Consider the following 16,190-nt stretch of genomic DNA (forward strand, 5'->3'; position numbering starts at 1 on the left):
TCTTTTGACCACGACTATACCACCGCTGTAGTACAACAACATAAAGCATACAAACATGTTAAAAGCATCCTAAAAGAGGAAGGAATCCGCTTTCAGACACCATTCACCAAGATACGTATTCACTGGGACAGCGGACCCCAAACCTACAACAACGCAAGGGAAACCGTGCGAGAACTACAACGGAGAGGCTACAAAGTGGAAGAGCTGCAGGGAGACACGGACCTGCCGCCGCTGCTTGAACAACTCCACCAAACGGCGCTGTGGCAGCTCGTCGGGAGACACGGAGAATCACAGACAGTCAGATAGGCACGGGAGCACCTCCAAGAATTCCAACGAAAGACTCATGCTTGAACTGAGAAATGGTTATGAAGGTACGCATAGAGATGGATAATACAGTGGTCTCCACCACAATATGTTAGATACTGAGTTCTTATGGAATCCTAGGTTTACAAATAAGTGCATAGATATGCATATTCATAGACAAATCAATTTATAAGCCTGGTTTCTAAGAATATCACCAAGCATAACAGACCTCATGTGAGTGTAATTAATGTTGATTTAATACAACTTTCTGTACTAGATAAATCCGACTGTTAGGGAGATTAATGAAATATTAGAGCTAGAATGAGTGGAGGGGCCCATAGAGGGTTATTCCCCTTATCCAGGAGAGGGTCCTTTCTTAGTGTTAGGCTTCCCCCTCAATTTACAAAGGGATTCGGGATCTATGGTGGAGAGAGAATACCCTTTTCTGGGAGTCCATCTATGTTTTGATGTTCTGTTTTGTTTTGCCAGGCAAAACACCTTTGTTTGTTGATATGTTCTGGTTTGCTGTTCAGAATGGTTCTGGTGTTGAGTTGAGGGGATACAGTGAAATCAATCATACTAAGTGTAATGATGCAATGTCAAGGACTTATGCTGATGTCTTTAAATGTTAATGGTTTGGGTAATCCAATTAAGAGGGCCAACAGTCATGACTAAATTGAGAAAAGAGAAGATGCATATTACTTTTTTACAAGAAACACATTTATCGCAACAAGAGCACGAGAAGCTCAAAAGATTTGGATATAAAAACACATATTATAGCTCACATGCAGTCATAAAAGAGCAGAGGCAATCTTGATATCAAACTCAGTTAAATTAGAATGTTTTTAAGAAATAAAAGACAAAGAAGGGAGGTATATCATAGTAAAGGGCAAAGTTGATAATAATATCCTGACACTGGTGAATATCTACGCTCCCCCCGATAGTGATAAACATTTTTTCAAATCCCTATTTGATATTATTGCAATGGAAGCAGAACAAATATGTATATGTGGGGGGGATCTGAATGTTGTATTGAATCATAGTCTTGATACGACAAGCAAAAAGAAGAATAAGAACCAGTTAACAAAACTACCTGTGAAGAAATTGGTTTTCTTGATGTCTGGAGGAATTTTCACCCTCTAGAAAGAGACTATACGCATTACTCAATACCACACTCAGTTTACTCCAGAATAGACTATTTTTTAATGCAGAAAGAAGACTGCTATAGGGTAACAGATTGCAGAATGGGCGTGGCAGTTGTATCAGACCATAATGCCGTATACCAAACAATTCAAATGGACAGTAGAAGGAAAAACACAGAGTGCCGATTAAATGTTGGAATACTGAATGATAAAACAACTGTTAATGACATTAAATTGGAAATCAAAAGATATCTAGAGGAGAATGACAATGGGGAGGTGGACCCATCCATACTATGGGACTCATTGAAGGCTGTAATACGAGGTAGGTTAATAGCTAGGGCATCACATATTAAAAAGGTCAGAATGAAAACATATAATAAGTTGATATTAGATCTGAAGGATTTAGAACAGAAGTACAAAAATAATAAGGACCAGAGAACTTATAAACAAATAGAAGAGTTGAGGGGACAAATGGATGGAATATTAGGTCAAGAGGTGGAGAAAAAAAGCAAGATTTGTAAAACAGGCACATTATGAGCTAGGCCCTAAATCCACTAAATTACTTGCCCGGAGGCTACGCAAACAACAGGCTGACAACAATATACACAAAATTAAGGACCCCTGTACACAGAAATTAAAGAGTGATCCAAAAGAAATAGAACATATCTTCCAGGAATATTATAAAGAATTATATACGCAAACCTCTACAGTAGATGGGGAATCAATGAGGACTTTTGTTAAGTACAATAGATCTGCCCTGTATTAGAGAGACACAAAATAAAACAAACACAGCAGAAATATCACTGGAGGAGATAGAGAAGACAATTGGTAGGATGAAAACAAACAAGGCCCCAGGCAGCGACGGTTTCCCTATAGAATGGTGTAAAATATTTCGGAATGAGCTGAACCCACTTCTTCAGAGAACCTTTAACTGGATCAGAAGGCAAGACACCTCCGTCATGGAAAGAGGCAATTATAACATTAATCCCCAAAGAGAACAAAGACAAGGAAAATGGTACCAACTATAGACCGATATCAATTCTAAATGTGGACTATAAAATATATTCTTCAATTATCTCCAAACGATTTGAAAAGTTCATGCCAGATTTAATTGATGAAGACCAGACTGGTTTTATAATAGGTAGACAAACACAGGACAGTATTAGAAGAACCCTACATATAATACATAAGATTCAAAAGGAAAGTACGCGCGCTGTCCTGATAAGCCTAGATGCGGAAAAGGCTTTCGATAGGGTTAATTGGGAATTCTTATATCAAGCACTAGAAAGATTTGGCTTTACCGAAGATTCAATTCAAGTTATTGAAGCAATTTACCAGCAACCTACTGCAAGAGTAAAGGTGAATGGGTCCTTAACTGAGAGATTTGTGTTAGGAAGAGGAACGAGACAGGGATGTTGTCTTAGCCCAACCCTGTTTCCTATATCATATCATATCATCATATCATATATATACAGCGCGGAAACAGGCCTTTTCGGCCCACCAAGTCCGCGCCGCCCAGCGATCCCCGCACATTAACACTATCCTACACCCACTAAGGACAATTTTTTACATTTACCCAGTCAATTAACCTACATACCTGTACGTCTTTGGAGTGTGGGAGGAAACCGAAGATCTCGGAGAAAACCCACGCAGGTCACGGGGAGGACGTACAAACTCCTTACAGTGCAGCACCCGTAGTCAGGATCGAACCTGAGTCTCCGGCGCTGCATTCGCTGTAAAGCAGCAACTCTACCGCTGCGCTACCGTGCCGCCCATATATATTGAACCATTGGCTCAATCGATCCGTCAAGATAGGGAACTGAGGGGAGTAACTATAAGAGACAGAGAACATAAAATTGGCCTTTTTGCAGATGACGTAATGGTGTATCTCACGGATGTAAACACCTCCTTTCCAAGGATGATGGGGATCATAGAGAAATTTAATTTCTATGCAGGATATAAATGGAATATTTCAAAAACTCAAATCCTCCTATTTAATTGTGCTCCTTCAGAAGAAATCAAGCAAAAGTATAATATTAAATGGGATTCAAAATCAATCAAATACCTAGGGATATATATAACAAAAAATATATCAATGTTGTATGGGGCCAATTATAATCACATCAACCAAAACATAAGAAAGGTTATAGAAAGATGGTCCACCTACCCAATGGATTTTAGTAGTAAGATAAATGTGGTGAAAATAAATATTTTGCCAAGGCTATTGTACTTGTTTCAATCTCTGCCAATAGAGGTACCACTAAAACAATTCACAGAATGGGATAAATTAATATCTAGATTTATTTGGGGAGGAAAGAAGGCCAGAGTTTGATACACTACACTCCAGTTGCCAAAGATGGAATGGCATTTCCAAATTTTAGGATATATTTCTATGCAGCCCAACTTCGACCACTAATTAATTGGTGTGAGGATAGCTCACATGTGAAGACATGTGTCCCAAATATTATGGTGAACTGAAATGGGGGGGGGGGGGGGGGGAGTATGTATAAAAACTGCTGTAATTTCTACATGGTGAAACCAAAATGTATAAAAATGGCCTTTATTAAAATCTGACAATGTGCACTTTAACCACATGTGATTCTTTCTATTACAAATCTCAAATTGTGGAGTACAGAGGCAAATAAATAAATGATGGGTCTTTGTCCCAAACTTTATGGAGGCCATAGTACATAGACAATAGGTGCAGGAGTAGGCCATTTGGCCCTTCGAGCCAGCACCGCCATTCAATGTGATCATGGCTGATCATCCACAATCAGTACCCCGTTCCTGCCTTCTCCCCATACCCCCTGACTCCGCTATCATTAAGAGCTCTATCTAGCTCTCTTTTGAATGCATCCAGTGAATCGCCTCCGCTGCCTTCTGTGGCAGAGAATTCCACAAATTCACAACTCTCTGGGTGAAAAAGTTTTTCCTCATCTCAGTTCTAAATGGCCTACCCCTTATTCTTAAATTTGTGGACCCTGGTTCTGGACTCCCCCAACATCGCAACATTTTTCCTGCATCTAGCGTGTCCAATCCCGTAATAATGTTATATGTTTCTATAAGATCCCCTCTCATCCTTCTAAATTTCAATGTATACAAGCCCAGTCGCTCCATTCTTTCATCATATGATAGTCACTCCATCCCGGGAATTAACCTTGTGAACCTACGCTGCATTCCCTCAATAGCAAGAATGTCCTTCCTCAAATTAGGAGACCAAAACTGCACACAATACTCCAGGTGTGGTCTCACCAGGGCCCTGCACAAGTGCAAAAGGACCTCTTTGCTCCTATATACAACTCCTCTCATTATGAAGGCCAACATGCCATTAGCTTTCTTAACTGCCTGCTGTACCTGCATGCTTACTTTCAGTGACTGATGTACAAGGACACCCAGGTCTCATTGTACTTCCCCATTTCCTAACCTGACATCATTCAGATAATAATCTGCCTTCCTGTTCTTGCCACCAAAGTGGATAACCTCACATTTATCCACATTATACTGCATCTGTCATGCATCTCCCCACTCACCCAACCTGTCCAAGTCACCCTGCATCCTCATAGCACCCTCTTTATGGTTCACACTGCCACCCAGCTTTGTGTCATCTGCAAATTTGCTAATGTTACTTTTAATTCTTTCATCAAAATCATTAATGTATATAGTAAATAGCTGCGGTCCCAGCACCGAGCCTTGCGGCATCCCACTAGTCAATGCCTGCCATTCTGAAAGGGACCCGTTAATCCCTACTCTTTGTTTCCTGTCTGCCAACCAATTTTCTATCCATGTCAATACCCTACCCCCAATACCATGTGCTCTAATTTTGCCCACTAATCTCCTGTGTGGGACCTCATCAAAGGTTTTCTGAAAGTCCAGGTACACTACATCCATCCACTGGCTCTCCCTTGTCCATTTTACTTGTTACATTCTCAAAAGATTCCAGAAGATTTGTCATGCATGATTTCCCCTTCGTAAATCCATGTTGACTTTGGGAGATTGTTACTGCTATCCAAATGCAATGCTAATACATCTTTAATAATCGACTCTAGCTTCATCCCCACCACTAATTTCAGGCTAACTGGTCTATAACTCTTGCTTTCTCTTTCCCTCCTTTCTTAAAAAGTGGGATAACATTAGCTACCTTTTAATTCACAGGAACTGATCCAGAATCTATGAAACATTGGTAAATGATCACCAATGCATCCACAATTTCTGGAGCCACCTCCTTGATTACCCTGGGATGCAGACTATCAGGCCCTGGGGATTTACCAGCCTTCAGTCCCATCAGTCTACCCAATACCCTTTCCTGACAAATGTGAATTTCCTTCAGTTCCTCTGTCCCCATGTACATCTGGGAGATTGTTTCTGTCTTCCTTTGTGAAGACAGAACCAAAGTACCTGTTCAACTCGTCTGCCATTTCCTTGTTCCCCATAATAAATTCACCTGTTTCTGTCTTCAAGGGACCCACATTTGTCTTAACTAATTTTTTCCTCTTCACATACCTAAAGAAGTTTTTACTATCCTCTTTTATATTCTTGGCTAGCATACCTTCGTACTTCATCTTTTCTCCCCGTATTGCCTTTTTACTTACCTTCTGTTGATCTTTAAAAGCTACCCAATCCTCTGGCTTCCCGCTCATCTTTGCTATGTTATGTCTTCTCTTTTATTTTTATACTGTCCTTGACTTCCCTTGTCAGCCATGGTCGCCTCTTACTCCCCTTAGAATCTTTCTTCCTCTTTGGAATGAATTTATCCTGTATCTTCTGGATTATTCCCAGAAATACCTGCCTTTGCTGTTCCACTGTCATACCTGCTAGGGTCCCTTTCCAGTCAACTTTGGCCATCTCCTCCATCATGCCTCCTTAGTCCCCTTTGTTCAACTGCAATACTGACACTTCCGATTTTACTATCTCCCTCTCAAATTGCAGATTGAAATTATGGTCACTACCTCCTAATGGTTCCTTTACCTCGAGTTCCCTTATCAAATCCGGTTCATTATCCAACACTAAATCCAGAATTGCTTTCTCCCTGTTAGGCTCCAGTACAAGCTGCTCTAAGAATCCATCTCAGAGGCACTCTACAAACTCCCTTTTTTGGGTTCCAGTACCAACCTGATTTCCCCAGTCTACCTGCATGTTGAAATCTCCCACAACCACCGTAGCATTACCTTTGTTATATGCCAATTTTAACTCCTGATGCAACTTGCATCCTATCTCCAGGCTACTGTTTAGGGGCCTGTAGATGCCTCTCATTAGGGTCTTTTTACCCTTCCAATTTCTCAGTTCTATCCATACTGACTCTACATCTTCTGATTCTATGTCACCCCTCACAAGGGACTGAATTTCATTTTTTACCAAGAGTCACCCCATCCCCTCTGCCCACCCGTCTGTCTTTTCGTTAGGACGTATACCCTGAATATTCAGTTCCCAGCTCTGATCCTCTTACAGCCATGTCTCTATAATTCCCACAACATCATTCTTACCAATTTCAAACTGAGCCTCAAGCACATCCACTTTCTTTCTTATACTTCGCGCATTCATATGTAAGTTTTAATTCGGTATTCACCTCCCCTCTCACACCGGTTCCTATTTCACCTGACCTTCCTCTCTTATCCCTTCTTGAACTTTCCATCCCATTAATTTGGCTGTCTTTCATAACTTTTCCCCTTTAACTCCATCCTTATACTCCCAATTTGTCAACCCCCCCCCGCTCCACACTATTAAGTTTAAACCCATACGTGTAGCACTAGCAAACCTGCCCAGACAGCTCCCAAGAGGGTGTACCTGTTTGCAAGAGGAACTTCCACTGAGGTCTCCTGCACTCGCTTCATCCCCTTTCATTCCGTCTCTACCCATCGCACCTCCTGCACTCTTGGAGTGACTGTCTGACTGTAGGTCATATCCAGGAAGCTTTTGTCTTCCCGGATGGACCGCAGGTCATCCAGCTGCTGCTCCAGTTCCCCAACTCGGTAATTGAGGAGCTGCACCTGGACACATTTCCCACAGGTGTAGTGGTCAGTGACACCTGCAGTGCCCCTGACATCCGACATCCTGCAGCATATGCACTGCACTAGCGTCCCTGCCATTATGCTTAAATATTTAAATTGAACACACAACAGAATAAGTGTAGCCTCCTTGCCTCAGTCTCCTCGCCAAAGACTATCCAAACGTAATCACAAGGAACTGCAGATGCTGACTTACCCAAAAAAGGCACAAAGTGCTGGAGTAATTCAGCGGGGGATCTTGGGTCTCTAGCCTGAAATACTCACTCTTTTTCATTTTACACAGATGCTGCCAGATCTGCTGAGCGTTTCCAGCATTTCCTGTTTTTATCTACCTTCCAGCTGAGACTTCACCACTGGAAGGCCAGGACTTCAGTTCCAGGATCTCACTGTGAGAATTCCCCAGGCCAGTGCCTTGTCCCAGTCCCTTCAAATGCTTCATCAAAGACCTTCCTTCCATCCTGAAGTCAGAAGCGTTCAGTTCTGGTCGCACAATGCCCACTTTCTATCGTAACTTGGATGGAACATAATGTAAAACACTTTCCATAATAACAGGAAGGAAAGTAATATACTCAGAAAGGGGTGAGAACCTGGACAAGTGCTTTAATGTTACCAACGAGCAACGTCACGATATTTTTCAAAGCACAATGAAGTAAAGTCTGTGACTGCAACAGTACGGGACAAGGGGGATAAAGAGCAGTCCGATTTCCGGCTGTCCGGACAAGGTTTGGCGTCCTGAATCAAACGTGGCAGCCGAACAACAACATCCACCGTTATCTGGAGCATGTGTGGACTAATAACTCGAATCGGAGCCATGCGTGACAGGATTTAGCAAGAGCAGAGGAAAGTACAACTTTTTTTTTTAAAATAAAAAGGAAGCTCGGAACACTGCTTGCAAATAAAACCGCAGAACTCAGGCGCAGGAATGCGAGTGTGAGCAGAAACTGGGAAGAGTTGCAACGGGCGGACGGAGTAGGGTTAAAGGAAGGGCGACGGGGATTTGGAAAAGCGGATTGTCGTGAGCGAGCGCGCCCCGAAGAGTCACAGATCCAAAGGAAGGAACTGCAGGAGGCGGCGAGGAGTCGCAGCAGAGTTTTGCTCGGTGCCGTTCCCGGGACGATGCGCCAGTGCTGTCGCGCGCCTGGTTGCCAGGCAGCCTGAGCCGGGGCCGCCGTTGCCAGGCAGCCTGAGCCGGGACCGCCGTTGCCAGGCAGCCTGGGCCGGGGCCGCCGTTGCCAGGCAGCCTGAGCCGGGGCCGCCGTTGCCAGGCAGCCTGAGCCGGGGCCGCCGTTGCCAGGCAGCCTGGGCCGGGGCCGCCGTTGCCAGGCAGCCTGAGCCGGGGCCGGGCCCGCTGCCGTTGCCAGGCAGCCTGAGCCGGGCCGGGGCCGCCATGGACCGGTCGGGAGTGGTCCAGGCGACGCTGGAGCCCGGACACCAGTGTCTGGCAGTATCCTTGGGGCGGAGGTCGCGGCTTCCTAGCCGGGCTATTGCACTGATTCCCTTTCCATCTGCTCCCAGCGACCTGCTCATCCCCGGGCAACGGGGGCGAGCTATCCGGAGGGGAGGGGGGAGGGATGAACAGGGGGAGTCGGGCAGTGGGATCCCAGCTGTGTTCCAACCTTTTATATTATTATCCATCCCTATAAATCATAGCCCCCTTTATATGTATAAGCCCCTTTAAATTATACTCCCCCCACTTTAAATTAGAACCACCCTTAAATTAGAACCCCCAATAATTAAAACAAAAGGGTATTCTGAAATATTGAAACAAAAATTAACTCTGTAAATTGCCCCCAATATATAGGGAATAGATGTGAAAGTGGGAAAGAACGTGGGAAAGATGCGAAAGAACGTAGAACTAGTATGAATGGACGATCAGTGGTTGGTGTAGACTCTGTTGCCATGCTGTCTCCGTAAATCAAAAAGTTTTAATGTAGTTACTCCCACCAAAAATGTGTTCATGTATATGTTATCTAAAATGAACTGCGAAGGATACTTGTGCATGTGCACTGGAAAAATGCAGCATAGGAACAGGCCTTTTGGCACACAATATTTGCTGAACATGATGCCACGTTAAACTAATCTCCGCCTGATCCATATCCTTCCATTCCCTGCATATCCACGTGCCTATCTAAAGTTTATTTAACATCACTTTCATATCTGCGATCACCAACCATTAAACTCTGCCCCTCTTAAAGTTATGCCTTCCAACCTTTGACATTCCCATGCTGGAAATTGTACTGATTTGTATAGATAGAATGTCCATATTTGGATATGGTATAATGTATTTGCATATGGTTTGTATTTTGTGAACAAGTACACTACGCATGAAAATCGGCTCAAGCATTAGTTAGATAGCAGAAAGTAACTGATCATTTCACTCTGGCTTTAATTAATCTTAGTCAACAGTATGGATCTTGCATCTTTACCCTTGCTTCCAAGCCTTTCTCAGTAGAGATACAGAGAGACAGCACGAAACAGACACTCTGCTGATCATTAACCACCCGTTTAAATAAATCCTACATCAGTTCCATTTTGTTTTACCCTCCCCGTATTACCATCACATCCCTCCAGATTATTCCACCACGCTAGGGGTAATTCACAATGGGGTATCTACCCACAGATCTTTCGGATGTGGGAGGAAACTGGAGCACCTGGAGGAAACCCAGAGGGGCACAAGCAGTGCGTGCAAACTCCACACAGACAGCACCCGAGGTCAGGATTGAACCCGGTGCCTCTAGCACTGAGGCATTGGCTGGACTAGGTCTGCCACTTAGCATCAGGGGAAGATTTTGTCTGATCAAAAGGCTGTGTATATTTCTATACGATTTCTAGCTATGGATTGTAAAATATTTGATGGCTGTTGACGGGACTTGTGCTTCAAATGTACTATATTTCTTAAACATAAATTGCAATGAGATCGTTTTTCCTTAACAATGTTCTGTATGCGGTACAAGGTAATGTGTTAGTTGGAGAATCGAATGAAAGCCGTATTATAGGACTGGTGAAATGCAGCAATGAATTTGCGTAAGTTCTTTATTTTCAAAGTTCATATCTATTGTCGCTATGTTTAAATATTGTCTACATAACAGTTACCTGACATTAATAGTTCAGAATGAACAATTAACGACAAATTTAGGCTTTAAGAAATGTACTTGAAGAAAGTAATCCAATTTTAAGATTGCAAGTAATATTATAAAGTCAAGGTTAGAAAGCATTTTATTGTCATGTGTCCCGAAACAGAAGAAATAAATTCTTACCTGCAGCAGCACAACAGACAGGAAAACATAGTATTCTATAAACACCACAATAGGCAACAAAAAAGTTATTTTAACAAACCAAACAAACAATAATACAGTAATCCCTCATTATAACAGACCACAGGGGGGTGGTAATGGTCTGTTATTGCTGATTGTCCGCCAGAACCGAGTAAGGTATAATCATTGTACAAGTAGTAGAAATAAACAACTGCAGTTGCTGGTTAATTCACACAGTGCTGGAGTGACTCAGAAGGTCAGGTAGCATCTCTGGAGAACATTGATGGGTAACGTTTTGGGTCGGGGCCCTTCTTTAGACTTTCGGTCTGGAACATGGGCTTGGAATCCAGCCAAGTTGATGACTGGGTTAATGGTTAATGGTTAATGGTTATGGTTCATGGGTGGCCGGAGAGCAGGTACAGGAGATTCTAGAGGTACTTTTCAACGATGGATATTGAGGCTTCTTCAGGGTTTTAATTACCTCAACATATCGTAAGGTGAGAGTTGCTAAAATCTGGAGGATTTTGTTAATCGAAGATACTCTGCAGCCCAGCATAATTCAGGGTCCTCAAATTGTATGTTAATTTTGACTTAATGCCACTTTTACATTTGCCTAACTATGTTATTTTAACTGGGTCAGTATTATTCAAGTATTATCTGCCCAGGATAAATGGAAGCAGATCATTTGGAGTAAAGAAAAATCAAATTGTATTAATTAGGAAGGGCACTATTTTAAGAAGCTACCAATTATAATAAAGCATCAATTCAGTTGCAAAGGTGATTGTTACAAGTTTCAATCACACAGTAATAGCTTAATTAATTCTGCTTTCACTTTAACAGTTTTACTGGAAAAATTAATGTTGAAATAGATTAAGGGAATTAAAAATTACTTAAAAGAACTGTTATTTTTGTGTTAAGCACTGTGTCTCTTAGAACAAAATGTTATTGTAATAGTTTGGCGTCAAAAGGTGTTGGTTCTGGCATTTCCTGTCATAAATATCACTTGCATGTTTCCACGTTGGAAATGCTCCCAAGAATCAGTGCTCATTTCGAGTGTGCCAGGAGAAATTAATCCACAAGAGCTCAAACTATGCCTAACATTGGCACTTTGTAGATTTTAATGATACTGCTTTCGCTGTAGCATTGCAATTTTATACTGGCCTCTCTAAGAAGGTTGGTTCTTTTAAGTTTGCTCTTGCCACCTCTTTGAGACCCTTCCATCACACAGTACTGACCTCCATTTCCCACCGTTTACAATCCCTGACTGACACACTTCCTTCATTCGTGGTCTTGTACTCCACAGGTCCCAATCATTCCCTATCCACCCTGTCAAAAGCATCCACATCCTTCTCGTAATGGGCCAACCTGAAGTGCACACAATACTCCAAATGAGGCTAACCAAAGTCGCATAAAGCTGTATCATGACATCCTGACTCTAATATTCGGTGCCTTGACCAATTAAGGCAAGCATACCGTACGCCTTCTTTACCACTCTATAATTGTGTTGCCACTTTCGGAATCTGTGCACTTGGTTCCAAAGATACTTCTGTACATCAGTGCTGTTCTTGTGATAAAATCTTAGTCATTTTGAAATTCCCACACCAAGCAACTCAGTGCTTTCAAACAGTCAAGAAAAATATTCATCTGAAGAATGATTTCGACCTGAAACATCACTGATTCCTTTTCCCCAGAGCCTGACCTGCTGATTTACTCCAGCATTTTGTGTCTATCTTCTTCCATCTTCTGCAGTTTTGTCCGACTCAAGAGAAATTTTCTCTACTTAACTGGCAATAAACACCAAACACTGGGGGCCATTTTTTTGGGAATGATTTTTAAAGAATGACAGGATATTTATTGGAGACCAAGTAGCTGCAGATGCTGCAACCTTGCATGGAACACAAAGTGCTGGAGTAACTCAGTGGGTCAGGCAGCATTTCTGGAGATTGCTAGGTGATGTTTAGGGTTGTGACCCTTCATCAGACTCAGTATATTTATTGTTTCAGCAATGTTCAAACGCATCTATTGAGATTTTAAACTTTAACTTTAATTTTTTTTTAGAATTTTTATGTACACTCACAGAAGAATGGCAATCATTGCTGATGATGTTTCATTGGAAAAAATAGTTCCCATATCAGAAGACTTTATTATCGAAGAAGGTACTATCCTTTTACTGTTATAATTCTTTAAAAAGGTGGTGAATGAAAGGGAACAATATCATATCATATCATCATATCATATATATACAGCCGGAAACAGGCCTTTTCGGCACACCAAGTCCGTGCCGCCCAGCGATCCCCGCACATTAACACTATCCTACACCCACTAGGGACAATTTTTACCTTTACCCAGCCAATTAACCTACATACCTGTACGTCTTTGGAGTGTGGGAGGAAACCGAAGATCTCGGAGAAAACCCACGCAGGTCACGGGGAGAACGTACAAACTCCTTACAGTGCAGCACCCGTAGTCAGGATCGAACCTGAGTCTCCGGCGCTGCATTCGCTGTAAAGCAGCAACTCTACCGCTGCGCTACCTTTGTTGGTCTTGGAACAAGCTTTGTCTTCCATTCTATGCTAAATTTATGAATTTGCATTCTGAGGAATTACTCTGCTTATATTCTAACTATTGAATAAATGTAGATACAAGGAACTGCAGATGCTGAAATCTTGATCAAAAGACAAAATGCTGGAGTAACTCAGTGGGTCAGGCACCATCTGTGGAGGGAATGGACAGAGGACACTTCAGGTGGAGACCCTTCTTCTGACTGTTGTAGAGGGGAGAAAGCTGTAAACGGGAGGTGGGGGTGGGACAACACCTGGTAAATGATAGGTGGATATAGATGACAGAGAGAGAGAGGGGTTTGGTTGACAGATGGGTGGAGTTATGAAAAGGCTAGAGATGAAAAGGGGGCAAAAGGGTGTTCGATAGGAAGAAAAAAGGAGCATAATGTAAACCCAGACGGAGGAATACAGGTGGAAGAGGGGTGGGTTAGTGGGAGAAATGGGTGCACATTGGGCTAGATTTTAGATTTAGATTTAGAGATACAGCGCAGAACCAGGCCCTTTGGCCCACCGGTCCGCGCCGCCCAGCGATCCCCGCACATTAACACTATCCTACACCCACTAGGGACATTTTTTACATTTGCCCAGCCAATTAACCTACAAACCTGTACGTCTAGGCACAGGAAAGAGTGATATTAGGGGTATATTATTTAAAATTGGAAAATTCAATTTTCATATTGTTGGGTTGTAAGCTGCCCAAACAGAAAATGATGTGCTGTTCCTCAAGTTTGCTGAAGGCCTCATTCTGGCAATTGGAGAAATGTAGTTACTTTACCATTGCAGGCAGGGAGAATGATGAAACAACATGACACATCATGACAGGTGCACTCGGTTTATCGTGTGGAAAATGTTGTCTAATGTTGACCATGTCTGATGCAATCTCTCGAAACTTTTTCAGTTTAAAGTAGCAATGTTTTTTTTAGAAACTGAACAAAAGCAAAGCGGCAGGATGAATTTTGTCAGTCCAGCAGTGTCTGTGGAAAGGGAAACCAGCTAATGTTTCTGGTTGAGAAACTTCATCAGAACTGGAGTAATACTATTTTCAGAAATGAAGAGGAGCCTTTGGACTGAAATATTAACCGGTTTCTCTTTCCAAAGCTTGTGCCTGACAGGCTAAGTTCTTCCAGCATTTCTACCAATTTTTAAATATTATGTATTTGGTCTTACCTTTGTATTAATGTTTTATTCTTTTAATGTCCTGTTCTATAAATCAAAAATATTCCTTTTAATTTGCCTTTCCATTGTAATGCTTTTTTAAAATGTTCAGTTCAATGAGTCAAGAATATTTCTAAGGCCAAATAATTGTCTTTCTGAGCTTCCTTGTTCTCTAATTCTTGCTCTAAACTAGTTGTCGTGAAAAGTGAAAATATACCTGTAGCTTGGTTTATTTTTTTACGAGTTTTTTCATTTTAACTACTTGGAAACATTGAAAATAGGAACAGGAGTAAGTAATTGGTCCCCTTTTACACCTGTTCCGCCATTTAATATGAACATAAATTTTCAATCAATTCTGTAAGCCGCTTTCTTGATTCCTTCAGCATTTATACAAATAACTTCTTCTTGAGTGTATTTATTGACTTGGGTCTTCAGTGGCAGATAATTCAACAGTCCACACCCTCCAGGTGAAGAATTATTTCCAAATAGTTCCTGAGGCTGTGGCCTCCTGTTCCAGGACACTGCTGCCATTGGGAACATTCTTTCTACCTCTAGTCATAAGACTTTTACACATTTTACATCTTGGAGAGAACAGAGAGATCTTGGGGTGAAGGTACATAGTTTCATGAAAGTCTGGACATAGGTAGACAGTATGATGAAGGTGTTTTGCACACTTGCCTTTATCGGTCAGGGGGAGTATAGGAGTTGGGACATCATGTGACAGCTGCACAAGACATTAGTGAGGCCATATTTGGAGTACAGTGTTGTTCTGGTCATGTTGTTATCGGAAGGATGCCACTAAACTGGAAATGATGCATTGAAGATTGACAAGGATGATACTGGGACTGGAGGGTTTATATTATGAGAACCTGGGCAGGCTTGGATTTTCATCCCTAGAGTGTAGGAAGCTGTGGGGTGACATAGAGGTTTATAAAATAATGAAGTGTAGATAAGGTGAATAGCAGAGTCTTTTAAGGTGAGGGGTAGGAGAAGATTTAAAGGGGTCTGACGGGCAACTTTTTCACAGAGGTTGATGCGTATGTGGAATAAGCTACCAGGGGAAGTGGTAGAGGAGGGTACAATTATTGCATTTAAAAGTCACATGGGACAGGTACATAGATAGGAAAGATCGGAAACAAGTGGGTCTTCTGCAGGCAGGTGGGACTATCTTGGTTAGGCAACTTGGTCAGCATAGACATGTTGGGCCATGGGCCTGTTTCCATGCGTAGGAATTTTATGACTCGAAGAGATCCCTTCTTGTTTGTTACATTCCAGTGAATGTCTACGTAATCACCCAATCTCACCTTATATTTAGTTTATTGTTTATTATTTATTATTTTTATTATTAGTCACATGTCCTGAGGTACAGTCCAAAGCTTGTATTGCTTGCTAGCCAGTCAAAGAAAGGACTATACATAGAGTCATAGAGTGACACAGTGTGAAAACAGGCGCTTGGGCCCAACTTGCCCACACCGGCCAACATGTTCCACCTGCCAGCATTTGCCAGCATATCACTCCAAACCTGTCCTATCCATGCACCTGTCTAACTGCTTCTTAAATGTTGGGATAGTCCCTGCCTCAACTACCTCCTCTGACAGCTTGTTCCATACATCCACCACTCTTTGTGTGAAAAAGTTACACCTTAGATTCCTATTAAATCTTTTCCCCTTCACCTTAAACCTATGTCCTCTGGCCCTCATGATTACAATCAAGCCGTCCATAGCGTACAGTTAAAGGGTAAAACGTGCAACATTTAGTGCAAGAATCTTGACA

The 16,190-nt window shown here is 42.1% G+C and overlaps 1 protein-coding gene across 2 annotated transcripts in view; it reads left to right on the forward strand.

Moving 5' to 3' along the window:
- Positions 1 to 8,776: 8,776 nt before the first annotated feature.
- Positions 8,777 to 16,190, forward strand: part of inpp5b (inositol polyphosphate-5-phosphatase B) — a 135,468-nt gene continuing 128,054 nt past the window's right edge. Inside the window, exons 1-3 of one of the 2 annotated variants that reach the window (XM_078422966.1) lie at positions 8,777 to 8,890; positions 10,391 to 10,471; positions 12,760 to 12,857. In XM_078422966.1, coding sequence (XP_078279092.1) covers positions 8,835 to 8,890; positions 10,391 to 10,471; positions 12,760 to 12,857 — 235 coding nt within the window. In that variant the 5' untranslated portion in view covers positions 8,777 to 8,834. Of the gene's footprint in view, positions 8,891 to 10,358; positions 10,472 to 12,759; positions 12,858 to 16,190 lie in introns of those variants that run through there. The other variant, XM_078422963.1, reaches the window with a different exon arrangement.

The sequence above is a fragment of the Rhinoraja longicauda genome, chromosome 27 (genome assembly GCF_053455715.1).
Source record: "Rhinoraja longicauda isolate Sanriku21f chromosome 27, sRhiLon1.1, whole genome shotgun sequence".
Lineage (NCBI taxonomy): Eukaryota > Metazoa > Chordata > Chondrichthyes > Rajiformes > Arhynchobatidae > Rhinoraja > Rhinoraja longicauda.